This window comes from Lichenostomus cassidix, chromosome Z (genome assembly GCF_008360975.1).
Source record: "Lichenostomus cassidix isolate B80296 chromosome Z, HeHo_3.0, whole genome shotgun sequence".
Classification (NCBI taxonomy): domain Eukaryota; kingdom Metazoa; phylum Chordata; class Aves; order Passeriformes; family Meliphagidae; genus Lichenostomus; species Lichenostomus cassidix.
In genome coordinates, this window is record NC_139511.1 from 42,533,350 (window position 1) to 42,561,012 (window position 27,663).

Genomic DNA, 27,663 nt, shown 5'->3' on the forward strand with positions numbered 1-27,663 from the left:
CCAGGACAACAGAGCACCAGCATTAACTTTGGGCACATAAGCTTAAACAGGGGATTGTGGGAATGAGAAAACTGGAGTAAGATGCAAGCTCTAACAAAAATGTCAATTCCCTTTGTGCAATATAATCTAGACAAAGAAATCTCACTGTGTGACAGGCAAGAAAATAGAATCAAACAGGAAACGTGCTTTGCAGACGTATCAGTGATGAACTGGTGAAGATTCCTCTTCTGAAATCTAGAGGTGTCCAAAAGAACTCTAGAACCTTCTAGTGCTTCTGATATTGCTCTCTGAAGGACAAGATATGGGAGCCGTTATGGTCCTTCTTTCTGACCACTGATAAACCTTACTAGAAACAAAACAGTAATAAAATGCATGGAGGAAAAGGCAAACTTGGAGTCCGAGGAGTAAAAGTTTTCAAGGACTAGCTTTTAGATCCATTGTTTGAACTCTTCCCTATAAGAGATCTTTCCTGTGTTAGTTATCTTAAAAAAAACCTTACCATTTGAGAACTGGGGAGAAAAAAATTTAATTGCTAAATGAGAAAGGTAATGATGTCAAGAATACTTTCAACATGGCACATGTTCCAAACAGTATAAGCAAATTATACCTGAAAATTTCAGTGTAAATGCAGAGAAGATTCTTCTGGCAGCCTTCTGCAGTTCTTCAGTGCCCTCAGAGAGAAAATTTGATTTATATATAAGTGGTCCTTCTTGAAAAATTAAATCCATTCTCTTTAAAGGAAGTGCCAAATGGAAGCACAAACTGACCGCTAGTTTTAAATAGTCTTTTATGCATGGAAAGGTGGCTATTACACTCCTTCAGTCTCTACCATTAATTACAGACCTTCAATCTTTCCTCATTGTTACATTCAAAACCTACTAAAATACTTGTTCCTTTCTTCCTATATGTGTTTTGTGTGTAGGTACAATATTGCACAGAGTGCCTTGACATTGCTAAGTAGCAAAAGAGATGTCCTCTGTGAAGTTCTCTGTGAAAAATAATGCCTGACAAGCTGGCAGTGGCTCTGCTATGAAGAGCAGTAGTTTGACAAGCTGGTGGCCTTCATTCTACGAAGTACCATCTTTGTGCTCCTAAGAAACACACACTGGTATTTGCTCAGCCTGTGGATCTTTGCAAAATAAACACACATATCCACAAGAAAAAATAAATCCCACAAACCAAAACAAAATCCCAAGCAAACAAAAAACCACAACCCAATCCAAAAAACAACCATCTACTATTTTGACTTTTCCCACAACCTACTGAGTTTTACCTTACAGTGGATTTCACATATGGTAATCTTGTAAAGGGAGAGGTAAGTTGTAAAAATTAAGGCATTGTATATGCAAATATTTCTTTCATGACCAACAACAACTTCTGCCCTCTAGGTTTACTGTATCTTTATGTACAAATGTTAGAAAAAACATTTGGAAAAGTAGATATCAAGAACATTTTGTGGCCATTCACAAGCAGTATTTCAATTAAATCTTGATTTTGTCTTATGGGATTCAAACCACAGAAATTACTTTAGAAAAATAAAAGAAAATCCTTGCTAGCTTTGGAGAAAAATCCCAAGACAGCCTAATTCAAAACTTTAACAAAAGCTATTTCTTCTTACTTTAACTAATAACTGATTTTAAAATGAAATACAAAGAGATTTTTTAGAAGATTTTAATGTTTAAAATTGAAAAATGTTTGCAAATCTAAAAATAATTTTTTTTCACTTCATGGTTATCTTTAAAATCATTGCTATTATAAGTGCTTTAGAAAGAAAAAAGTAAAATTAAAAACTGCAGCTTTTTGTCTCTATTTAATACCTCAACAAAATTTTTTAAACTGAAACACCACCTATAAAAATGTCTGGAAAAGTGACATTTGACCTTTTACAAATAGAGAAACACTACATGGAAATTTGGATTTTTGTTATATACCTTAGTCTTCAATATTTTTAAATTACCTGCTTTTGATACGAATAAAAATGTGCATCCTTTCTCAATCCTATTTATAAAGAAAGAAAATATGTAATTATCAATATTTTAACAGTTTTATCTGTAGAGACTGTCACATATCCTTTCTGACCACTTTTGCTTAATGAACTCTTAATGACAAACACGAATTGCCACACATCTCTACATGCAAAATAACACAAGGAAAGTTAATTCTCTTTAGAAAATCTAAGCAGAGTTTCCTGCTTGCAGCTGTACAGGAATCATCAATTTGCTACAAAGAAAACAAAAATTACACACTAGCAATGCTTACATCCCTTTCACTGACTTAAAATCTTGTTCTCCCAAGTAACTTAAAAACCTCAGAAACGCAGCAGTATAACTACACTGTACAGGGTGTTCCTAGTGATAATCATACTTTCTTCAACACCTAATACAAAACAGACATTGTTTTATCAAATACCACTTGGCTGACCTAGAAGATAGGATGAAGGAATAAGAGAGTCACGTCCAATTCCTCACGGATTCTCAGCTTGAATCCTGGATTTTGCACAGTTTACTGTACGAACATGATCCAAGTGACATTTCACAAATTCCTGGATAAATGTTGCTACACTCTGCCAGCAGAGAGACTGGCTGTGTCATGCACAGATCAATAATAGCACTGTGTTTCATCAGCCTCAAAATCAGAAGTGCTTCATCTGGCAAAAGCCATGGCCCTTGAGGATCTGACATATATAAAATGAATACTGTACACGTGATGTCTACTACAAAAGCTGCTAGTGTAAAGACGAGCCTAGAGATACACAGTTGAGTATATGTAAATAGGAAAACATGTGTTTGTATATATAAAGAAGCTTTTAATTCCTATTTATGAAGACTGTCACAAATGCCACAAAGCAGCAAGTGAATAACAGAAATGAGACTAAACTTTTATGATGCCTGACAGAAATATAAAAACTCAGGAAAATCCAATATTCACAATCTTTGGAGGAATTCAGAAGAAAATTGAAGTACATTTTGAACTGTACACAGTAATATCTATGACAGTGGGCTGCAATAAAATGCACTGTAAGCTATACATAATGCCTTCTGATAAAAAATTATGTTTATTGAAAATATGCTTTTATCTTCTTCTTAGTAACTACTCAAAGCAGAAGTCTTGAGACTCTCAATCATCATATGCTACCTGTAGTTTCAGTCCTCAATATAGGCTTTCCTACAGAAACAACAGGAATTTATGTCTCCTACCACTTAGTTTTCCTTGTATCTAACTTAGCGTTTTGGTGACAGAGCTTGTAAAATTTGTATTTTCAAATAAGTGCAGTACCTGTAGATTTTTAATTGAAATTACTTTTTATCATAATGCCTCTCCCTCTTTTGTCTCATGGTAAATTTAGTTTTCTTTTTTTTTTGCTGTCAAAGTTTATATTGCAAACAATACTTTGAAAAAATCAGTATTTTTACTCTTTTGAAGCCTTTAACAGCTTGAGTCCTTTATCTGATTCTGACTCAAAAAAAAAAAAAAAAAAAGATTAAACTATGTCTATGCCCCCAGTTAAAATGAAAAGCTTTTTCCTTAAAAAAGTCATGACTACCTCACTAAAAACATGTTTCCTTACACCCAATCCTCCTGCTAGAACATGAAATAAATATTAAAAAAATCGTACTTTATCTTTCTCTTCTCTGCATTTTCTTTACCAAGTTCCTTACCTTTCTATACTACCTAAATTGAAGAGCTTTAATCTTCTCTCAGCTTGGCAATCAGCAATGTTTGAAGGGTTTTACAGGAATAACGTAATCCTAAATTCTGTGTACATTACACACAAAGGCCATTTTTCTTTCTGCATATTTCCTTCTGCATATTTTCTATTCAAAACTAATGCTCTTTAAATGCTCCTGCTGCACACTGTGGAACAGACGCTTCCTTTGGGTTACTTCCTTCATTTCAATATCCATCTTCCCTGTGCCATGACTCTATATATGTATGTCTTCAGTGGTGACAGCTTCTTCCTCTGCCTCAGAATTTCTCTTCCTTATAACCTGATGTTTGAACATTGTTATAGCAATCCTGTGTGACTTCAGTTAGATCCTTACAATGGTTTGACTTATCTTAAATTTATAATCACGTTTACATCTCTTTCCCATACCAGTAAACTAACTTTAGCATTAATTACAAAAATACTGTTGCCCAGCTGAGCTCTATGACGTACATGCACTTCTTCCATCAGTTTTTTTTCAGGTAAGTTAACAGTGTTACTGAAGCTGATAATTCACCTTCCTGTTCATGTTTCCCATTACTTCAGCTCATGCCATCAAAGAAATCTTCTCTCTTCCTGTTGCTTTTTCATGCATCTACAGAACCAATATTTTTTTTTATTCCTTTATGAAAGAATCTGTCCAGTTCTAAGCACAAGCAGCTGATTGCTCTCTAACTCTTCCATTTTAGATTAGTTGGCCAATATTACTGCCCTTGTATGACTCCAGCTGGCAATGGTCAATTACAGTCACCTAAAAATTACAGAGCTCGTATCTGGTATGTTTCTATCTTTGGTATTTTTTCAATCTTCATTTACTAAGACAGAAGATCCTACAAGATTTTGTTTTCTTAAGAGATTTAAACTGAGTTATCTGTTAATCTGTTCTCTGAAAACCACACATTGGTCACTGGAACAATGTATTTTAAAATCCTCCTCATAAGTCTTCAAATGTTTTTTACTTCCTTTAATTTCTTTCTTGGAGTCTGTGTATTAGAACTACACACATTATTCTTGGAGCAGTCAAATTATGCCAGTGAAAGAAAACATATTCTTTCTGCTCCTCTGGTACAGACCCCAATTTATACATTTGAAGACTCTATTAGTGTTTTTTTAAATGGCAATGCGAGTTCATGCTCAGCATTACCTACTAGGACTGTCATTTTTCTGTAGAGTCCCTGGTTCCCAGGAGACAGACTCACTCTGCCTCACTCACCGTGAACTTGAGCAATATATTGGTTTTCATTATTATGTAATGATTTCCTCATTAAAAACACTGTGAGATCACAACGATCTATACTCTTCAATGAGACTCTGGCGGACGATTGAAAGCTTAAGAGCAGTTGTCAATGACTGAAGATATCCTCTTGCACTGACTTGGATTTTTTTACGTTGCCACTAACTTTTAAAAAATGATTGAAAGCTTTTACTTCTAAAACAAACAGCAAAAAGAAGGTCATTTATTTCACAGTATATCCAGATAGAATATATATGTAAGATGCAAACCATTATCTTGCTGAATAAAATAATGTTAGCATTCATGTGAGGGATCAACTGAAAAATTAATTTCATGGTATGTGAGATTCTGAGCAAGTGAAAATGATTAAGTGGTACTTATATGAACCAATTTAAGGCATGAACTGGGACATTGAGTCTACACTGTGTTCCACGTAGCAGTGCTTAGCTCCAGTCCAAATACTATGTATAACCAAGTATGATGAAGACAATTTTTGGAATTTTATTTCCTATTTACATTTCAAAAAGCAATGACTGTTGCACACAGGCACAGAACAAAAGTGAGTGAATATGCTCATAAAACTGCTGATACTTTCAAGTCATAGAGCTATTTTTGCAATGCCATGACCCTAGTCATCCAACTTCTTAGAAAATGCAATTCCTCAAATAAAGAACTGTCTCTTACCAATTCTCCTAGTCCATGCATCTACCTTGCTAACCATACTAAGCACTCTCCTCCACCAATCTTAAATTCCATATATTTACAATGAGAAAAATTTATTCAACAGATTAGGACAGAAGAAAAGAAAAGGAAAAGTAAGGTAGAAGAGTCCATTAGGAGAGTGCAGGAGAATCAACTCCTTAATGTTTCTTAATGTTCACAATACAAGATTATCTCCTCAATTTCTCAGAAGTCTTGAAAACTTTTCCTAAGAACATAATCAGGAAAACATTTATCTAGGTTGGGAAAGGGAGAAGAGTGACTTTTAGGTAAAAATCCATCACAAAAACTAGGGAAGAGAATTTCAACTTCAAAGGCAGGATATATGGCTGATGGAAACCGAAGGCAGCTATTATTTGCATGTTATTTCGCAGTCTGTCAGAATACTAAGTCACAGAATATTAAAAAACACTTGCAGCTACATCCTGTTGTTGCTCCTTCCTTGAAAGTTCAAAACAAAAAGGAACCTCTCTATAGAGAGATCTACATGCAAGATCAGAACCAATAAAACTTATTTTTACCAGGATAAGTAGGATGTCTCGAAATTTCCTTGAACTCAGTGGAAATAAGCACATGCATAAAGGGTTTAGTAAATCACTTCCATAGTTAATAGTGGTAGTTACTAATAATGAATAGTTCGTGGTGAACAAGCCTAAGAGTACTGGTCCAATTGCAATGTGAACTGGTTTTCTGTGACAATCTGTTAGAAAATCTAATCTGCCTGATCTCAAATGCAATTTCTTTGCAAAGTATGAATAATTATTCTCAAATCAATGAACTTCTTCGTTTGAGATTTAATGGTGAATAAATATCCCCTGACAAAACCATGTATTATCCATAGAACTTTACATAGGGAAGAAGGTTCAAGAATCCAGTGTAGCTTTATGCTTAGCTTTAATTAAAGAGCAGATCACAGTAAATTCAATAGAGACACTCCTGTGATCACAAAAGGAAATCCTAGTATGACAGTATATGTGGAGCTTTTCCAGGTCTCAAGTTGTATCTTTTATTCAGGAAATTTTTTACAGGAAAAAATGCAAACTGATTTCTGTTTTGGTTAGTGATGTTTTTTCCAGCAGTATTATAACCATCAATGCAATGGGAAATTTGATCAAATCCCAGGAAAGCTAAAGAAAAATAAGATCATATCACCTTAAATTATTAGCATAAAAATTACAAGATGATATATTCTGGATTTTAATATATATACAAGTATGTATATATATGTATTCTAAATGTATGTTCCATTATTATATTATACTATCAGACACAAATATAGTAGATATAGATATGTGTACAACCTCTGTAACATTGTGTTACATGCTAATTATTTTGATACAGCTTTCTTCTAATATAGAATACATATTAGAATTTCTACATGATACAGTAATATGAATTGTACTGATTTTAAGTGTATTCTATGAACTTCATGTAGTCTTCACAATTTTTAATTCATACTATATTTTTCTAGAATTTACCAATCTCTAATTTATATCATTTTGACATGACTATAAGTCTAGTAGTTCTAGTTCATGCCAACTGTTCTTTTTAATTTATGAATGAGACTCATTTCCTACATGCAATGTACTTCAAATGCTGTTCATCAAAAATGCAACAGGTCTATTGCAATTTTTCTTCCAAGATCAATATAAATGTAAAAAGGTATTTTGTTTTATTTTTGTTTTGTAATGACAGCACTGTTTCACAATAAATATTTTTACATATAGTTCTGTTAAAAAAACTGACTTCAGGATGCTGTATTTGATGCACCAAAATATCAAAATAATTTAAAACTTTGGTGTAGATGCATTTTAAAAGGTCAGCCACTTTCATGTTTATCCTTGGCAATTCCTTATTTTATTTCCAATTCAATTTAAGCAGCAATGCTGATTCAGTGGTCAGAGGAAGTATTACATAGAAATTTCCCCATTTAGTAACAACAGAGCTAGAGCAAACATATTTGACTAGCTGATTATTTCATTCCAGGTAGAATTTTGGAGTAGGACTTGAAAAAGTTGAATTCGAGCCTCAGAGAGTCACAGAGCATTTTATGTCTCTCTTCCCAGCCTTTTAAAATATGACCGCATACCCTGATTTTCAATTTATTAGGTTCAGCAAAGCTTTAATAAAACTACAACAGAGCAGAGCCTAGTCTTCTCAATACTGTAAATTCAAAGCCTTCAAAAATTACAACTAGGGCCCAGACATTAAAATTAAATTCAAAAAAACTGAGGTTTGAAGCACCTTATAGACAATTTTTCCTGCCTACAGATAATGTCGCTGCTCCGGTTTGGAACAACGCAGTGAGTCTTTCTCTCAAAATCAGATAAACTTGGGGTGTGTTTTGAGCTTTTAATTACATACTGTGCCTGCAAAGAGATCTCTTCAAGACCCATATAAACAAGGGTAAAAGTGCTGTGGTGTCAGAAGTAAACCCAAAATTTCTCAATCAAATTTTGAGAAATCATCAGTCTCATATTGGCACATAGTGTAGTTCAATTATTAGCTAAACCTCCGCTGTCTTAGATTGTATTTGCAAACTCTGGAAAGGTCAGGCAGTATATCCTGGCTTATCACAGTTTTATCCCTTGTGGTTTACTTTTCCACTTCTGTCGCATTTTAAGAAAAAGTAGAATAGAAAGTTTGCTGGTTTGATTTTTAAATATTTTTGAGAAACCTTCTTTACTTCTTTTTGAGTACTGTGCCCAAGGATTAGTTCCTGTAAATTAACCTAAGCTACTTTTATTAAAGTACTTTTATTAAAAGGAATAATATTTTCCTATATTTTATATAGGAAAATATTATCTATATGTTACTAAAGAATGAAAGGGGAGAGAAATCGTGATTGTCTTCATGTTTTTGGGAACAGACTTTCCCTAAACACCTTCATAGAATTCTTTGATTGTTCCACTGCTATCTGTGCCAAAAGTGGACAGCTGCGGAAATGATTTTGCATCAAGTTTGGCAGAAGTGTTAAATACGGTGTACACAGGGTTTTTACTCTTAAGATAGACATAAGTAAAAGGTTCCAGACTTAACTCTGCCCTATAAAAATGAAAAGGGACGTTGTTTACCAGAGCAGAAGCAACTTGAATTCTTATTAGATTATTTTTAACCTATTAAACTATGAGGTCATTATAGCACCTCTGTTTTTACTTTTTTTACTGCTTTTATATACAAAAGTCAGAATTCCTGCATATGCTACTGATGTAGCAGTAACTTCTTGAAAAGTTTATTTGTAAAGATTACTATTTATGCTTTACTTAAAGTCTTCCATATTTCAATCATTCTGAAACATTTCATAAAATTTTATCATTCAGATCTCCTATAGGTACCATTAGTATTACCCAATGTTCATAATAAGAAATATCTTTTCATGCTACCAGAGGAAGAAGAAAACCTAACACTTAATTTAGAAAAAGTGACACTAAATGTAGAATCTCTTTTATGAACATAATAAAAATACACAAATGCTTTGGACTATATCCACATAAGAGATTTCAAACATGTAAAACCAGGACATGTATAAAAGTGTTTTGCCAGGAAACATCCGGATGGGTCTACAAGCATTTAAAACTGGGCAATGTTTATCCAGAAAGACCACAAAACCTGTCCAAGTAATTACAAATTTGATAGAATGACAGAATTTCAAAAGCAGTTTTAGCTACTGCAGGATAATTACAAATAACATTCAGTCTATAATTTCAAATTTATTCCTAAAATTTACTTTAAGGAAACCACAAACATACAAAAATAGTTATATAAATAACAATACATCTTTCAAGAGTAAAAAATGCTTCATGAAAACCAGTCTAAGGGAGATCTTTGCATAAGTAATAGTTTAGTCAATAATTTCCACTGCATCTAAACTTATCATCAGTTCTTGTTTGTAACGAATAACGCTAAATTGGCTATATTTGGGTACCATAAGAGGAGTGAAACTATGATGCTTATTTCACAGATGCAACACCGAATTCTGGCCTGCCCTTTGACACACTAAAAAACAGTCAAGAGAATATGTAAAGAAAGCCACAACCTTTAAAGAATAAAAAGCTTTCTTTAGCACTTTACTTTTCTGCTTTTCATGCTGATACCTTTCTGTGCTTGAGATAATCTACTAGATAAACAAACTATGAACTCAGGGGAAAAAAGCTGCCTTAAAATTCAAAGAAAAGTGAAAATCAAATAGCTAAAATAAAGTTTGGAAGTATATTTAAAATGCTGTCAGAAAAAAAATTGTATTCTGGGTCACAGTTAAAATATGCTTCTAAAAACCTGTAAAGTTCCTTCATAATTCAGCAAAAGTTTGATATATCTGCAGGAATGTATCTGAAAAAAGTTTTATTTAAACCTTCACGTTATCCTCTTCAAAGAATGCATCAGCATTCAACTGGTTGACTTGTTCTTATTCTGAGACTCAAGCATCCTGCTGACTTACACAGGCACTTTGCAAATACCCATAGCATTCCATAAAGAAATGCAGCTTTTCTGTGATATCACCTGAGAAACACTGGAGAACTGGAGATGCAAAAGTATGGTACCTTTGAGCAGTGGACCTTTGAATAGCCTTGACATGAATAAGAGAAAAATTAGTGACTTAACCTGCTTATGATTTTAATTTCTTGTTCAATATACTTTGTCTGGATTTTTGCAACAAGAATGACACTGCATGAAAATAATTATAATTAATGTGCTGTAAACCATAAATGCACTCTTCATACAAGCACTCAATTATAGAAATGAGTGGGGGGGGGACACACAAAACCTTAGAAAACAGATCCTGGATTTTTCCAACAATTTCTTTCAAATGCTTTTCTTAGAAACTAAGAAAATACTAAATACCATTGCTTCTGCATTAAGTATCTGCTCCAGCTGTGATTTCTATACACTAATAACAAAATGTAACTACTGTACTTCTGTACAGATGGTCTTGACTCAGTGTTAATGTGAATCCTTAGAGAATGCAAGCTTGGATTCTCACATGTGCAGTCACTTCACAGCCATTTTTTAAAAATATGCAAGGAATTGCTTTTGCAGAAATGAAACAAAGCCAGATATCTACATTACTGCAAAGCATTTATAAGGACAAACAAAACCAGAACTTAAATACGCAATTCTGAATACAGAATCCTCTTAAGAGCAGACAAATACACACCTACATATTCGTCTGTGCAGATCTTCAAGCAGAATACACAAAACCATTCACATATATATACTCTGAAAATCAACAGATGCCAGACAATCCTTAGGTTGCATGAACTGTAAAATCTGTCTCAAAATGAACATCTGGAACATTTAAATCTTAAATCTAGAGTCGATCTTCTAGATTCCCTGGGGACTATAACGAAGGACTGACTGCACAAACATCTGTCCTTGTCTGCTCAAGGATTTATTTTCTTAGATAAATTCAGGCAAAATGGCATCCTGTCCCAACCATGATGTTAAATGTTTACAGTTACCAGACTGCTAAACTTAACTTAGACCAGGATCAAAAGTTCACTATTAATATAAGATTAATATTACTTTACTCAGAACTTTATGGTTATGGCAGTTTATGGAAGCTTATTTTTGCATATTGTTAATTTTGGCACTCTTGAAGTATTTAAGATTTTCCTCAAATCCAAAGATCATGTCAATCTTTTATTTTTTCATGGTTTGTCTGCTTGTTTTTTACCTTCTACCTCTCAAGAAAATTCTAAAATCTAAAGGAACAAAGGTATTAACCAAAAACATTAACAAACATTATTTCCCTTCCAGTATCTTAAAACTTTACTTCAAGGTAGTATTTCTTAAAAAAAAACCCCATACAAGTCCCACACACAAACGTGTGCTTTACAACTGTTTGATCTGTCTGAATCAGGGTTCTCTCTCTAAAACACAAGTGTACCCTGCAGTGACTATATAGGTTCTTTACCTCCTTAATTTTCACTTGGCAAGTAGCCCAAGCCTCTGCTTTAAATTTCCCACTTGGTAGCGCTACTATGGCACCTGAAGAGTAATTAGTTGTAAGAAAGGGAATTTGAATTGTTTGCTGAGAAGGAAAAAAATGTGCATGCCTAATAAAGATTTTTTTCCTTGAGTACCTGCAACACCATTTACTTATTTTTGCTTAGAATGCACCACCTTTTAAATAGACTAGTGACCATTTTTTTTAAAACCTTCCAGAAAAACTGAATGATAGACAAGGACTTTGGTTTTAAAGCCATGCTATTTCTTTTAGTCAGTCTTTTCCATTACAGCAGCTCTTACCTCTACATAAATTTTGTCCCCCTCCGTTTCTTTTTTTTTAACCAGTTCCCTGATAACGGCATTTTCTATTTTATTTCTCACATTGCTCTTCTATGGACACCTAAGGTGTAGTCTTCTAGGATGGCAAATCATGAAGATGTCTGAGAAATCAGAACATTTTAGCTAAATTACACATACGGTTCCCTGTGAAGTCCATGAAACTTTATTTTATGATACTGTTTGTAAGACAGGCAGATCTTCATTGGTTATAGTGACCTTGGAAACTCTTTTTGAACAATTCATTACACGTATATAGTTATGCAAAATCAGTAACAGAAATGAAGTTTTCCCTTCTCTAGAAATTAGCAGCTCCCTAGCCCTAAGAAAGTGAGAAGTGCTGCTCCTGATACTGCTTCTGCCTTCTGTGCAAAGACAAAAAGCAGAGAAGTTTGAGGGGGAAGGGATTTGATTTCTTTTTTAATGTCTGCCTCCTTCCAGCAAGTCCATCTGTTGTAGCACTATAATTCTGGAAGCAGGATGTGTGTGTGACCAACAGGAGACAATTACTGCATAAGTGTTTGTTGATTCAGCTCTATAAAGGGCAGGCCAATCACTACAGTATGAACAGAAAAGAATTCCAGCTGAGGAGCTGCATATAGATTAACACAAAATACATATATACATGAGAATGGGGAAAACCAGAAAGGAGTAATAGCATGGAAAAGGATTAAGTACAAATGAAGACTGAAGCAGAGAAGAAAGTTGCTGTCCTTGGGCGGTTAACCAAATATTTTACTAGCCTCTATTTCCATAAAAATTGTTCTTCAGCTTTTCACTTTAACAGAGAAAGATGGGATTAAATAGATATGGAACTGGTCTGAGCCCCCTTTGGATGAAAACTCCAGTTATCTTGGAGTACAAGGAGACAGTGCCTGCTCTTCACAGAGGAATGGATGCTAGTTCTGGACTGATCAGATTCTTAGGAAGGTTCATAGACCACAGGCTCAAAGTGATACTTACCTCACACATATGAATACATATAAAGTATCAGCATGAAGACCAATTTATTTTCAGAAGAACAAATTAATTGGGTTGATACACGAGTGTCAATATCATTTCTACATAATACCTGGCTCACATAAAACATGATAATATATAACATTTCATAATTTTGACTGTAATAAATTAAAATACAAAAACCAGTATCATTGAATTTCATAGAATTGCAATAGAATTAAGGTGAACATTGTATGAAAAGTACTTTACCTCTATGGTTAGTTTATTAGCTTGAAGTCTCTGATCAGCCAAATGTAGCTGATTTGTTAATTTTTCATTGGTTTCTTTAGCCTTCTTCATGGATGCCACTGCTGTCTTTTTTTCACTCTGTAAAACAGCCGTCTGCTTCTGCAGTGACTTAATTTTTTCCTGCAGCAGAGTAACAGAGTAGCCCTGTTTCTGGACAGTGATATTTCTCCTTTTTGCCCTGTTCACTAAACATAAAATAGCATGTTACTAAATGGACAAAATCATCATAAGTAACATGATATGTGATTTTGTTCTGGCCCTTCAAAACACTCTTGCAATCTCTAACATATATCACAGTAAGCTGGTGATATATGGTAAATTACCAGTAAACTGGTAAATTAACATTTGACTTATAAAAATATAAAATATAAAAAACATATAAAACCGGTCAACTTATAAGCACTCCACGTTTTGCCTTTTCTGAAGTGCCAAAACTGCAAAATCAACAAGGATTTGAAAGTTAAATGTGTCTTGAGTTTCTGATCAATAATACAGAAAATAAAAGATTCAGTTCTTGTTAACAGGCTGAGGTTTTTTAAGGTGCAAAACAAAAAAAAACAAGTTACAACAAAATACAGTTAATTTGTTTCATTGGCTGTGTTGGCTACAAGGGGCAAACAAGAACAAAAGGTAATGAAAGGCCTCATATAAGTGACTTAGTAAAAACTTACTTTAATTGTGTGAAAAGATGCTGTTTGATAGTCACTTATTATACGAGAATTTCACCTTTAAACAATGAGCTAAATATTTGAAAATACACATCCAAATTTAAATAAGCCAATCTTGCAACAGCATATCAGTGGGTTTGTGTAATATAGAAGAGGTTTGGGTAGGCAGGAATGCTTTATCAATCTTACTCATTAAATATACAATATTCATACCTTTGGTTAGAATTGATGGATAAGATGATATGGGATAGCACATCCTCCTCTTGGAATGCAATTTTTCTAGGTCTTTAATCTGTGAATGGCACAAATGAAAAACAGAAACAGAAAGCTAGCAACTGTACATTGTGGCACACCAACTACTGTATTGCAAGTTCTTCCAGTCTGAATTGAAACAACAAAACATACTTCAAACAATACATAAATTCCAATTCATTTTAATTTGAAAATCAATCTTTCAACGTCATCCAGCAAAGAGTACAAATTTCTGTCTTTCCCATCAAAAGTAAAAAAATTATTGAATTGTTATAGGTGATTGATAGCCTTTTCCAAATAATCCCAGAGAAAAATGAAGTATCTGCTAATGCATACTTTACTTGTTTAGATAATTTATTGTTTAGCTAATGAATTGTTACTAAACTAGTTGTTTAGTATGAATTTTCTAGTCAGGAAAAAAAGATAGTCTGTATTACTTGAAAGTCTACAGTATCCTATTTTCAAGATATTTAAGGGAAATTAAAAATAGCAGTTTTATTAGTTCAAAAAGAGGAAGACCAGATTAGATACTGAGCTGTAACTAGAAGATGCATAAATCTATATGAACATCCAAGATAAAATCCCTGCGTTTAACCAGGGTTTAACAGAAGTCTTCTGCATGCCTTTTAAATACATGATTTGAAAAATCAGCTGTTTCCAGAATCTATCAAATGTTTAATGACAAAAGAAGAAACGGAAGAAAAATTTTGTTTGCACTACGTAAAATAAAAATTGCCAGAGCTTGGCTTACGCTAAAATCAAAATACCAATTTGCTGGGTCTTAAATTCTCAGTGTATTTTTAAATACTTTTGTTCAGGAATTCTGCCACATTTATCCAATTTTGTAATTCTTCAGGTTACAATTTCCATGTCATATCATGCAACACATTTCTGGAAATATTCGTATCTAAAATACCTGTTAATCAAATTTTAAAGAGTAAAGAGCAACACATTCTCTACTAACTGCACTGAACAAACTACTGACATTGCACGGTAACTTAGCCCTGAATTCTAGATTTGTACAATCACCACACAATTTGAAAGACCAAGAACTGAGCTCTCAGCAGATTACAAGGGAACAATCCACACCTGCAGCAAAATGAGGGAGATCTCTAATGTATGAGTTGCAAGAGAGTGACAATAACTCTGCTGATACTGCACAGGGTATTATATATTCATACCATGTGGGGAAAAACTGACTAAATCCTTGTGTAATAAATGATCTCATCTTCAACCCCTGGCACAGCTCAGGACTTAGGAGATTTCTTTAGCCTCTCTTTGTATGAGAATATCATGACCCAGCAGTCAGGTCCTTAAATCCTCTGGATGGATTTAAGAATTCTGTTAAAATTGGTGTTCCCAACTGTTAATACTCAATGTTTGTACAATGCTATCTTCCACACTCACAAACGATGTTTTCAAATGCTTTTCCTGCAATAGGGGAGTTCTGCTGAAGCATATTTAACTGCATAGGGCTCTCTGGAAACTTCCTGTGTATGCTTCACTTCCACCAGTTTGTTACAAATGTGTATCAGAATATATCTATCATCTCCATTAGGAAAAGACAGTAAATGTAACGCAGGCCCCACAGAAAATGCAGTGGCTGTGCTGTACCACCAATTAGGAAAGGACAGAGTCTCCTGGATTCCCTGTCTTGTATGTCCTCACTCAGGAGTAGCAGATTAACAGGAGTAGCACACTGTCAGATTTTCACATATATCATGTGCACCTACTCATACTATGTATTGTTACCAAGAGATGGTTGCATAAGAATTCTCCTTCTTTTCAGTTTTTCTGATGAAAAAGTATTTATGGAATAACACAATAAAGAGTATATAACAGGGCCAGAGAGTCTGCCTTTGCTTTAAAATTTTGGAGACTAAGAAAATACAACTTTTTTCAAGCTCTGTTATATCACTATTCAAAAAACTGAATTTCAAACTAGTTACCTAAAAGCAAAAAGTTGTTCAGTGTTTCAGTATCCTGTTTCTTGAACTAAGAAATAATAATATCTGCTTATGTTTTACATTCCATTAAGTGATTTATTTGGACAAACACAGGAGGGAAGAAGTATTAGACACCATTAAAAAGTCCAAGAATGAGTCATCTGTTACAGATTGTATGGAGCCTCTGGAGCCACTAAAGACCTGGGACACAACCAGCTGGCCCTCCTCTGTGAGAAAACAGCATATAGATATTAGCAATGAGACAAGCAGTTCAAATCCGAGACAATGAATGTAAATAGGCTGAGAGGAGTCTAAAAGCATATTTTTCTCAAGACAGAATCTCCTGGCCACAGAGAGAGACAAAAGTATCTTTTTAATATGGAACAACTCGTCCAGTGCACAACAAACGAACAGAGATGTTTACGCTTGATTAGTCAGCACACCATTTGGATAGAAGGGAGAGAGGGAGAGAGAGTGGTGTTGCTGTCTCCCTGTTATGGGTTAGGTCAGCTTGTCCTGTATGGCACTTCTGACTGAGAGAAAGTTTAATGGGATGTCTGTGGCATTCTTTGTCTGGACTGTGAGACAGCACCACTATCTTAGAGCAGCTTTACATTTTTTAAACATCTTTTACAATCCTGATACTCTCTACAAATGCTTTTATACATGTATTTGGTTTGTATGGCCAGGTTTGGTAGTGGGGGCTACAGGGGTGGCTTCTGTGAGAAGCTGCCAGAAGCTTCCTCCACGTCCAGCAGAGTCAATGCCAGCCACCTCCAAGACAGACCTGCCACCGGCCAAAACTGGGCCAATTAGAAATGATGGTAACATCTCTGTAATAACATATTTAGAAAGGAAAAAAATGATTGTGCAGATGTAATTATGGCCAGAGATGAGCAGAGTGAGAATATGTGAGAGGAACAACTCTTCAGACACCAACGTCAGTGCAAAAGCAGAGACAAAAGGTGCTCCAGAGCTGAGATTCCCCTGCAGCCTGGGGTGCAGAGCATGGTGAGGCAGCTGTGCCCCTGCAGCTCATGGAGATCCATGGGGATACAGAGATCCACCTGCAGCTCATGGAGAAAACCCACACTGGAGCAGGTGGATGCCAGAGGGAAGGCTGTGAACCTGTGGGAGGCCTGTGCTGGGGCAGGGTCCTGGCAGGAACCTGCAGACCTGTGGAGAGAGGAGCTCACACTGGAGCAGGTTTCCTGCAAGGACTGCACCTCATGGGAGACCCACGCTGGAGCAGCCTGTCCTTGAAGGACTGCACCCTGTGGAAGAGTGACCCATGTTGGAGCAGTTTGTGGAGAACTGTTGTCTGTGGGATGGACTCACTTTGGAGAAGTTCATGGAGAACTGTCTCCTGTGGGAGAGCCCCATACTGGAGCAGGGGAAGGACTCTCCTTCCTCAGCAGTGGGAGAAACAACATGGGATGAACTGACCATAACCCCCATTCCCTGTCACCCTGTGTCACTGGGGGAGAGGAGGTACAGCTGGGAAGGAGGAAGGGGGAGGGAGAAAGTGTTTTTAAGGTCTTATTTTATTTCTCATTATCCTGCTCTGATTTTGTTAGTAAAAAATTAAATTTATATCTCTAATTCTAGTTTGTTTTGCACATGACAGTACTTGATGAGTGATCCCTCTGTGTCCTTATCTCAACCCACGAACCCTTTGTTGTATTTTCTCTCCCCTGTCCAGCTGTGGAGGGGAGTGATGGAGAGGCTTTGGTGGATGCCTGGCATCCAGCAAGGGTCAATCCATGACAGCAGACTCATTGTTCAGAAAATATTCTAAAATATAATGAATGCACCCACAGAATACCTGGAAGCAGGCTTTCACTTTTATATCAAGAGTCAAATTAATTAAGAGGGGAACACCACTGCTAATATTAAACTCCAAAACTCTGCCCAGGAGAACAAAATAAGTTCTATTATATACCTTTTTAATATATTTCTCATTTTTGACTTCTAAACAAACCACATTGCAGTGCTCTTTTTCTTCTTGTTTACTTCTGTCTGGCAGTGGATCAATGTTTTGCATTGTCTTCATAATCGCTGTTTCCAAACTTTCAGAAGTTGGTACTTCAGAGTCACTAAAGCAGCACATGCAGGAAAACAAAACAAAATCAAACTAAATATTAAATGTTCCAGAGTTCAATGCATATGCACATAGAAATAAACATACAAGAAAGAAGAGAAACTAACAGAAAATCCAAATAGTACGGTGACTTATTCAACACATTTTACAAATACAATAAAGAAAAATCTATCTCTGAAGTGGTTTTATCAAGTTCTACTCTGTCAAATGCAATCTCACTCTACAATGCAGGGAGGTCTGAGACTTCAGCTACTTCTGAAAGAACAGCTTTTGTTACAATGCACAAAAGTGAAATAAATGAAAAAATACTTGATTGTACTTCTAGTCTGTGAATGGCTCATAAACTACCAAATTTATACTTTCCTTTATTTTCACATTTTATAATAAAACAAGTAAATGTACAATACTGAATAATATTTTGTTTCAATTGAACTTCATTCGTAGTGATGACTGAGACAAACTCAGATATTATACCTCAGTGAAAGCTCTGTTTAGCACCCCTTTGGAGTGCTTTCAAATTCTGTAAACTTGTTAATCCTTTCACTAAAGATTGCCTGCCATGCAGAGAAACTGGACCTGAAACTTTAAATCCTCTTCAAGTTTTTCCTTAAATTGCACTCAATGTGCTCTTAATTTCCAGTTTTTCACTGCCTTACCCTGCATTATCATTTGCTTTCTTATATTCAGAGAAGCCTACTTTAAAACATGAAGTCTCAGATATATACTTTTCTGTAACATCAGTGTAACATCTATTTATCATCATTTGCGTGAGCAGATTTGTAAAGGAATCCCTTGACAGAAGGCTATTTTGATTTGTTACTTTTTAAACAAAGATATTTAAAACACCATTACTGAGTTCAAATTAAGGTACACCGTCAAAAAAATCAATGGTTTAGAGATGCAGTCTACTTAACCAGTGAAAAGACTTCAAATGGATGAGAACTGTTTACACATGAACATGTTTATACTTTACAACACCTATCCTGACACATTGGTATGTCATATTGACTGATGAGAACAGGAATCAATGCAATGGTTTAAAGGTGCTGCAATATCATTGAGATATTTCTAACTACATACACATTTCCCTCACCTGCTTTTAAGGAATGTTCTATTTAGAAAATGGAAGCTTTGCATTCAGAAACTCAGAGACAGCTACTAGTGATAAAGAATGGTATTTATCAATTAGTAGAAGAAGGAACTAAATGAAGATACTTCCCTAACTTGTTGAGAATGACACCTTGAAACTTCACTTTCAAAAATGTTCACTATTGCACAACAAGAATTCCCTAACCCAACATTTGTACAATTATCAAAAGTAGTATTTATGTCTAGCCATGACAAGTGAAGCTATGCAATTACTTTCTATTTCAAACTTAAAATGGAACAGCAATGTGCTTGTTCAATTTTGTTCTTAAAGAGAGCAACATAACAAATAAAATAAAAAACTAATTACAAGATGCATACCTATTTCTGTATGTGGAAAAATGTATGTTTTCTATTAAAATCAGATCAGTAGTATTGAATTATACAGAAAAACAAACAAGTTTTACATCAACGATACCAACTGACAAATTATGTTGTTCTTAATTTGTTTTCTCTTTTGAGATACTGTGTTTAGGAACCCCCTATTTTGCATGGGGAGAAGCAGCAGAAGGGCTTCATTTGACACTATCGATTTATTCTGTATGACTCATAAATCAGTGTAAAGCCCATGAAGACAATTCCACTTTCACTACTCTTTTCCCATGTTTCCTGTATTTTGGATACATACAGGCTTAAGAAATTTCTTTACTTTTCTCTTACAAAAAAAGTTCTGAAAGACAAGGTGTGATACCCATTTGTCTAGTGGGTAACTGCTTCCTCCTCAAGTATATGGGGACATAATAAAGAGAAGCAAAAATTCTTTATGTTTATGAAGCTTGCCAGTGGAATTTTCTGAGAGCCTTTTGCTCCATGACTGGGACTGTATGTGGCAACCATTACCTTTAAAGAACTGATTTTTAACCATCATTCAATTAAAGTTAGTACAATGACTGCATAAAACATACATGAAATAATTAGTGTGGATGGTTCTTAATTTAAAGGATGTTAAACAGCTTGTAGACATCTGCTAGCAAGCTGAAATGGGTCATTCAAAATTTATCTAACTAAATTAAGGGGAAAAAATGTTTCTCCTCCTGGGTCGGCATGTCACAAGATAACTAAACCGACTTAGTAGGCTTGCCTGGGAATCCTTAGCTGTCAGTGGTGAATATGCAAAGGGCCAGCAAATTAAATCAACCTGCCAAACTGTCAATTTCAAGCCTCATGACTGCATGAAAATAGCATCACTGGAAGAAATCAAGCATTGCCTTCTTTTGGGTTTCCTGGCACCTATTCAAATACTCATGCAGTTGTGGCTAATTTCGCATGCAAATTTCAGTCAATAAGCTCAGAACAAGACCTCCCAAGATATTTCAAAGGATCTGACAGTATTTTTTTTGAATACCAAATCAACAGTAGTTGAAATTCAATCTCCATTTGCTAGTGCTTTACATATGCACAGTGTCCCCTCTACAGGGCTAAGTTAATGAGAGCCGTACCTGCTTTCACTCACATCCTCCCAGCCGTCCTTACTGAAGTTCTCAAATACATTACTCATAACCTTGATGGACTGTTTGAGAAAAGCTCCATGATGTCCCAAAGAGCTCTTTTTCTTGGCTGTTTTTAATTTAACCTTGGTGCCTGTTATCTTGCAATTACATTGCCCAGAGATTGCCATTGCTTTGGCTTTATCCAGCAAACACTTCTGCTCCAGCACTTGACTCAGCAAATCTTCACTTTCATTTCTCAACCTGTTAGCTTCTGTCACTTGCCTCTTCAAAGAGGCAGATTCTTTTTCCTTCTCATCGATCACTAACTGAAGTTCTGCTTTTTCTTTTTTTATTTCACAAATCCTCTTAAGTAGTGTTTCCAGCTCTCTTTTTCTTGTGTCTGCATCTTCCTTTTGCACTTTTAAAGATTCTTTCAAATAAATTTTCTCATTCTGTAAGTCTTTATTTACTTCTTTCTGTTTCTTTAATTCTCCTTCAATATCTTTGAGTCTTCTTTCTAGTTGTTGTACCTAACAAAAGCAATTTTAGCATTCACAATATTTCAGCCTGTCCTGTAAAAACACCAAACTATGTTTTCAAATATATTTATTATATGACAATATTATTACATGAAGAGCAAGGGCAAGAGCAATCTACAGTCCTTAATTTAAAAATAATGATGAAAAGATGAAAACATTTTAGCTGCAATAATACAGCTGTTGAACAAAGGGCAGATGGTAAAAGAAGTTAAAATTCCAGGCAAAGTGACACAGAAGTTTAAGTATGCTATGCTAATGAATCTTCCTGATGCATCTTGAGCTCAGTACTGATTTGGTTATACATACTAATAGAATTAAAAAAAAACCCAGAACATTTTCAGAAGGATTACTACTTTGAAATATGGACAATTTTGCACTAGCTATCTAAATCAACAAGTTCTTTCAAATGTCGTAAATACAAAAATAAAATACTAATTTGATTAAAAAAAAACCCCAAACAAATCCTAGCAAGGTATCAAAAACTCAGCATCTAAAAAATAGGAAAGCTAGTATGTGTCTTCTATTCACAGAAAGGGAAAATCTATCACGTTTCAATTGAGAGACTTTAATTTTACAAGTTTCTCATATAAATTTTGAAGAAGCATTCTCCCTATGTATGATACGTAAGTTTTGCTTGCAAAGTCCTTTGAGGTTTACTCATATTCAAGCTCATTAACAATAAACCAATTCTCCATGATGTTCTGGAATATCCACATAAAGCAGAATTCGCAGAAGTAAGGGGCAATTTTAATCTTAGCAGATACTAAAATTATTATTTAGTCTATGAGATTTCCCCAGAGGCTTGAAAAGGGCATCACAGTAAGTTTTGTGCTCAGTAACCACTTATGCCAATACTTGAAGAAATATTTTTGGTTGGTTTTGTACAAGTTCAATCCCCACTCATTCACTAACAGAAGTGTCAGGGGTTCTAGATTTCTCTGTAGGTGGTTGGGAAAGACTGTTTCTCAAGGAGCTATAGTAGCATGTGCATGGCTCACTTCAACTCCTAACCTTGTAAAATACTGGCCCATTCCCTCACTTTGTAGCAATATTAAATGTCAAAACTACTTTGACATTGAAAATATTGAAACCATACTATTTGTATAAGCTTTTACTTATAAGTTTTTACAACGAAATTTTGCAAATGTTTTTAAATTATTTTTAAATGTATGGAATGTTTTGCAAAGCGGATACTACAGATGTGATTCAGATAAATAAGCGCTCTTGATGTACAGAGCAAATTAGAACAAGAGCTGCTCAAACTTCATATACATTTGTGAATTTGATACTGAATTTGTGAGTTTGATAGCAAATATTTAATATGAAGAGACAATGCATTATGACTAGGTAAAGTTATTGGGTGAAATTAGAAATAAAAGGGATCTTTTTTCAAATGCTTTATTTGAAGAAAGGGTTATGATTAAAATCACAGTGTGCATTTTCCACCCCAATGACAATGTGTTAGACCAACACTTTTCTTCAATTACCTTCCCAAACTAAAATTCTGCTACTATTTTCTCATTTCTCTAAAGCAACCTTTTGCACTCAGTAGCACTTAAAGTCATGTATGACAGCTGGAAGGAAATAAACAATGAATAGCTTCTACACCTATCCCTAAGGTACCATCATAACTCTGTATATCCATAGAGATGAAAATTATGTAGTACCTGGCAAACAAAATTATAGTTCTGAAATATAGATGATAAGCAAGCATAAACTGTGTGACATTTCAGATGGTAGCATTCATATTATTTCAATTACTCACTCTACCTTAAGATAAATGAATGTGAGCACTTCCTATTCTGTGTGTTATTATTTTAACATGATGTTTGTCATTCAGTAATAACGAGATGACAGCCTTCATTGCCTGACCATATGGCAAGTGTTACAAGTCTATGCAATCACATCATCTGCTGTAAATTACCATACTTCCTACAAGTTAATTCACAGATAAAAAATAAATAGACATACCTGAACTGACATTCAAAGTTATAGATTTGTGTTTATTCAATTTAAGCATGCTTTTAAAGATTTATAAGTAATTAAACAAATAGTTTTGCAAAATGACAAACAAAAGGCATGATAATGTTTGAAGGATGCCTTTTCTTTGCAAGCAAACAAAACATATGGTAAAATACAAGTGAGCCCTCTTAAGTGAACACCTGTTAACATACTAAACTACTTGTGTATATTACAAATATCAATACAAATAGCAACTAGTTAAGAACATCTCGTTACTGTAAGAGGCAAAATATGTAGAATGTTAAGCAGTGAAGATAAAATACTTACCGCATTTGTTAAGCTAAAGAACACTACACACATACAGTATTATCTTGTAATAAAATGATAGACCCACATATGTAGAAAATATTTGTATATGCAACATTGTGCTAAAATTTAAATACAACAAAAGGTGGATTTATCACTATTATGCATCAATTCTATTCTGTAACAAGAGCTCTATGGAGATTAACACCTGATATAATCTAAACTGAAATACCCAGCAAAACAATTAAGGTTCCTGAACTTAAGGGGCAAAATGTTAAGTCTATGTTACTTCCAATTTAGGTAATTTTTTAGCTTTTAACGTTATACCCCTAAACACTCTTCTCATTTTCTCTGACACTACCCATGTTTATCTTACATGACACATTCACGGCTATTTCCCTAGAATTAATTTCTAAACAAAATTGAAGAAAGCCACATTTTTAAATTAGGAAGAAAAATGATAGCTTAAATTCATGAGTACTAACATACATACATACATACATACACACACATGCACACACATACACACATATAAATATATATGATTCCTTTATTAAAATTTAGATCTGTTTTCTGGGGTTGGTTTCTTACCTTCTGTAACATCTCATGTGAAACTTTTGGAGTATTACTCTTGACCTCATCATCTTCATTAAGTTTACGAAAGGGCTCTATTGGAAAATAAATAACACAGTTCTATCATACAATAAATAAAATACATTATGACACCTAGTATTTCACTAAAAGAATCCCTGGAGATTTTAAGAAAATGCATTCTTTACTTCTGTAATTATTTATAATGTGGTCTATTTTCTTGACAAGCCTTTTGGTCAGTTTCTAAAGTGACCTCTCTTCAAAGTGTTCTGTCACATAATTATGAATCTCTGTAGCATCACAGTATGTTTTTTTCAGAGTACAAGCTTTTCAAAGGTACAATAGATCTGCAGGTTAAAGACACTGTACTTTCATTCCAATTTTTATTCTTTTACAGACTATTCCCTCTATGCCTTAAAAGCAGAATTCATTGCCTTTTTATCTACACAGTCACTATCAGTTTTGTTCTCTAGGTCTTGTCCCCTGCTAGGAGGATCAGAGTGATTGGTGAACAAAGCAAACAGTAACTGAATTAGGATGGATGAAAACTTTAAACCCCGGGTTTTTTTTAAGTTAAAGATCATGTACTTCACTAGATAAATCACTCAAATCACTCAACTAAAATACTGTGAAATCGTAACAATTAAAAATTGATCCAACTAATGAGAGCCAACATGAATGTAAGCATCATTGTCAGAGACAGCTATACACTTTAGTACTAAAAATCTCAAGTTAAAAATTAGACCTATTCATAGAGAAAAATGCTAAAAATAGATTTAGAAGTATCAATACATACAGTCAATGAGAAGTAAACCATATTCTGTTTAGATTTTAGTCAAGAGCTTAGCATTCACAAATTGCCTACTGCTCACAGAAATGAGCAATGACACACCTCAGAAGGATTTCTTCTTAGAATATGAAATATTACATTTCAGAACAAAAAAAAAAGCAATACTCTAAAAAAACCATAATATAAGTATTTCTTTTTTGGTCCTTCTTTCCCCCAAATTAACTTAAAGAATTAATCTTAAGGGATAAATATCTGTGCTACATAGTGGAGGTCTGCTTTATAAGTAACATTTCAAACTACAAGCAGATACTGTAGGTCACTTAAAAACTTTTGATTTATAAACAAAGCAAGTGTAGAAGAAAACAGTGTTACTCTCTGTAGATTCACAATCCTCTTGATATAAACAGTGACTAACAAGTTTGTTAGAGTGAATTAGACCTTTCTTTTGTCTTTGGAACATGTCATGGCCAATTAATACTTCTGTATTCATGAAATAACTGGAACACTATTCTAAAGATAATAAAAGCTGAAAAAGGTAAAACTATGCATCTGGGGAATATGTACCTTTACCTTGATATTAATATGTTAGTTCCCATGTTACTTCAGACTACAGTCCCCCAGCACAGTGGTACTGCATACATTTAGAACATTCTTTAAGTAACACACAAAGATAATATGAACATGCTTTTCATCTTTTTCTAAATATTCACTCATTTGAATGCCCATTGTAGCTTTCATATCAGCATTTACTGTACTCCACTGAAAAGAAAAATTATTTCCCATAGTCAGAGAGACTGATCAAAGCACACAAGGTGTTATGTTTATTATGTGGATGTATTAAAATGCAATTTAAAACTCTATAAATAAACATATTATATACAGACAATAAAGAATACTACTGCAAAACAGATAGAAAAAAATACATGTTCAGTATTCTAAAAGAAGATACAAGCAACATAAACTGAAGTATAGCCAAAGGTCACTGAAACATAACCCCTTCTATTGAGCAGAAAATAAATGGCCCATTCAAGCCCCTTCTCCCCTCCTTCCTTCTAAGTGTTATGTAATTGTTCATAGGAATTGGTTAGGGAGGCAGTGAAACAGCATCACCTGTAACTAACTGTCTGTCTAGGATAGCAGAGAGATACATCATATCAGTCTACTCAGCAAGACGTGCTCTACTTGTCATACTTCTACATAAAAAAATAGCATCTTCTCCCTCGAGGAATAGACCCACAAGTAATAAACCCTACAATCTGCAGTCATCAAATTACCATGGTCTTACAGAGGCACACTTACATCCCACTGAGAAAACATAGTTAACTGTCAGCTTCAGAACACAAAACTTAATTCCTAATTAATTATTAGCATATCTGATGATGAGTTAGATCAACACTGCTGCCAAAATGATACTTGAATTACGAAACTACTGTTCCCAATTAGTATTTGCAGAAAGCCTCCTTATACAAAGAAAAAAACACCCATAAAAAACCCTCACAATAGAGCTGTGTAATAGTTACTTTCAAAGAACCTAAACAAAACATCAAAGGAATGACATTTTTGCCTGTAGTAAACACCAGGTGAAGGATTTCCCTAACAGAAAAAAGTTGCCATGGTGCACAAAGCCACAGTGTTACTGACTCCAGTGAGAGCCACCCATGCTACTGGGTGGAAAGAAACTTGTGGTGGGAAACACCAGTGGTGAAGACCAGAAGGGAATGCCACTCTCATGTCTGAGCTGAGGACAGAGTAGATTCAAGTGCCCCATAATGAAAGAAGCCTTCAAATTGCCTCCTTGAAGAAATAGTAGGCGAAGAGTTTACTGTTTTTTCAAAAGGCATTTGCTATTTTTCTGAATAGGATTTGATGGATACACTGTCCTGCTTTTTGGGGGAAATGGTGTGACTACCTGCCAACACATTCTTTACCTTTATAAACAAATACTGACATGAATAGCATTAACAGTGAATTTGGATTTGGTGAAAATAATTGAAAACTAGAAAATAATTGGACAATGGAATAAGAATGGAAAGAAATTGGAAATGTAAGGAAGACAGTTTCCTTTTCCCTTGACCCACTCCAACTTTGACCTACAGGATTTGAAATATTGTATGGGAGAACAACAAAACTACCCATTACTTCTTCCTGACAAAGGCAACTGATAAGACGATGTTATTACAGGAAAGCTCAGTCTCTTTTTACGGCATTTATCCCTTGATATTAGAATGCCTAATGAAAGCAGGTATCTGCTAAGGTGAAAGTGAATTCCAACCTCACTGATAAAGTGAGGAAATTGATGTCAGGTTTCCTTTTAGAAAAGAAAATTTATTAGAATTATGATCAAAGATTATTTAGACAATATCAAGTTTGGATTCTCAGCAAATTACTGGTAACAGACATGAGATTGTATTTCTAGTCAGCAAGAAAGCATTTTACACCCATTTGAAGGCAGAGGGTGTATGCACTTTCTTAGCGCATGAGCAAGGATTTATAACATATGCTCATTCATGCTCAAAGATGGACATCCAGCTTCAGTCATGCTGCAGCCTTCTAGAAAATCTCAATACATGTGTCACCACACTACCACTTCCTTTCATTTGAGGGGGAACAATAAGGAAATAACTATTTATAGACCATGTGAGCAACTATGTATTTACACTTCAACTGGTAAAAGCTTGGAAACAGCTAGAATCATCTCAGTCTTCTGTGCTAACAGAGAAGTTTTGCTTAATATGTTTC

General features: G+C 34.6%; 1 protein-coding gene and 1 long non-coding RNA gene across 10 annotated transcripts in view; both read right to left on the bottom strand.

Moving 5' to 3' along the window:
• Window positions 1-27,663, bottom strand: part of CNTLN (centlein) — a 185,189-nt gene that overhangs the window by 44,365 nt on the left and 113,161 nt on the right. For 8 of the 9 annotated variants that reach the window (XM_085042179.1, XM_085042178.1, XM_085042177.1 and 5 more), the window contains 5 exons: window positions 24,135-24,211; window positions 20,746-21,266; window positions 18,002-18,155; window positions 14,075-14,153; window positions 13,155-13,378 (listed from right to left, as the gene is read on the bottom strand). In XM_085042179.1, coding sequence (XP_084898305.1) covers window positions 13,155-13,378; window positions 14,075-14,153; window positions 18,002-18,155; window positions 20,746-21,266; window positions 24,135-24,211 — 1,055 coding nt within the window. The remainder of the gene's footprint in view (window positions 1-13,154; window positions 13,379-14,074; window positions 14,154-18,001; window positions 18,156-20,745; window positions 21,267-24,134; window positions 24,212-27,663) is intronic. The other variant, XM_085042180.1, reaches the window with a different exon arrangement.
• LOC146424780 (uncharacterized) lies at window positions 3,799-4,884 on the bottom strand. Its single transcript, XR_014846720.1, has 3 exons — window positions 4,780-4,884; window positions 4,224-4,301; window positions 3,799-3,989 (listed from the first exon to the last, which is right to left on the bottom strand). It is a non-coding gene; the product is annotated as an uncharacterized LOC146424780 (long non-coding RNA).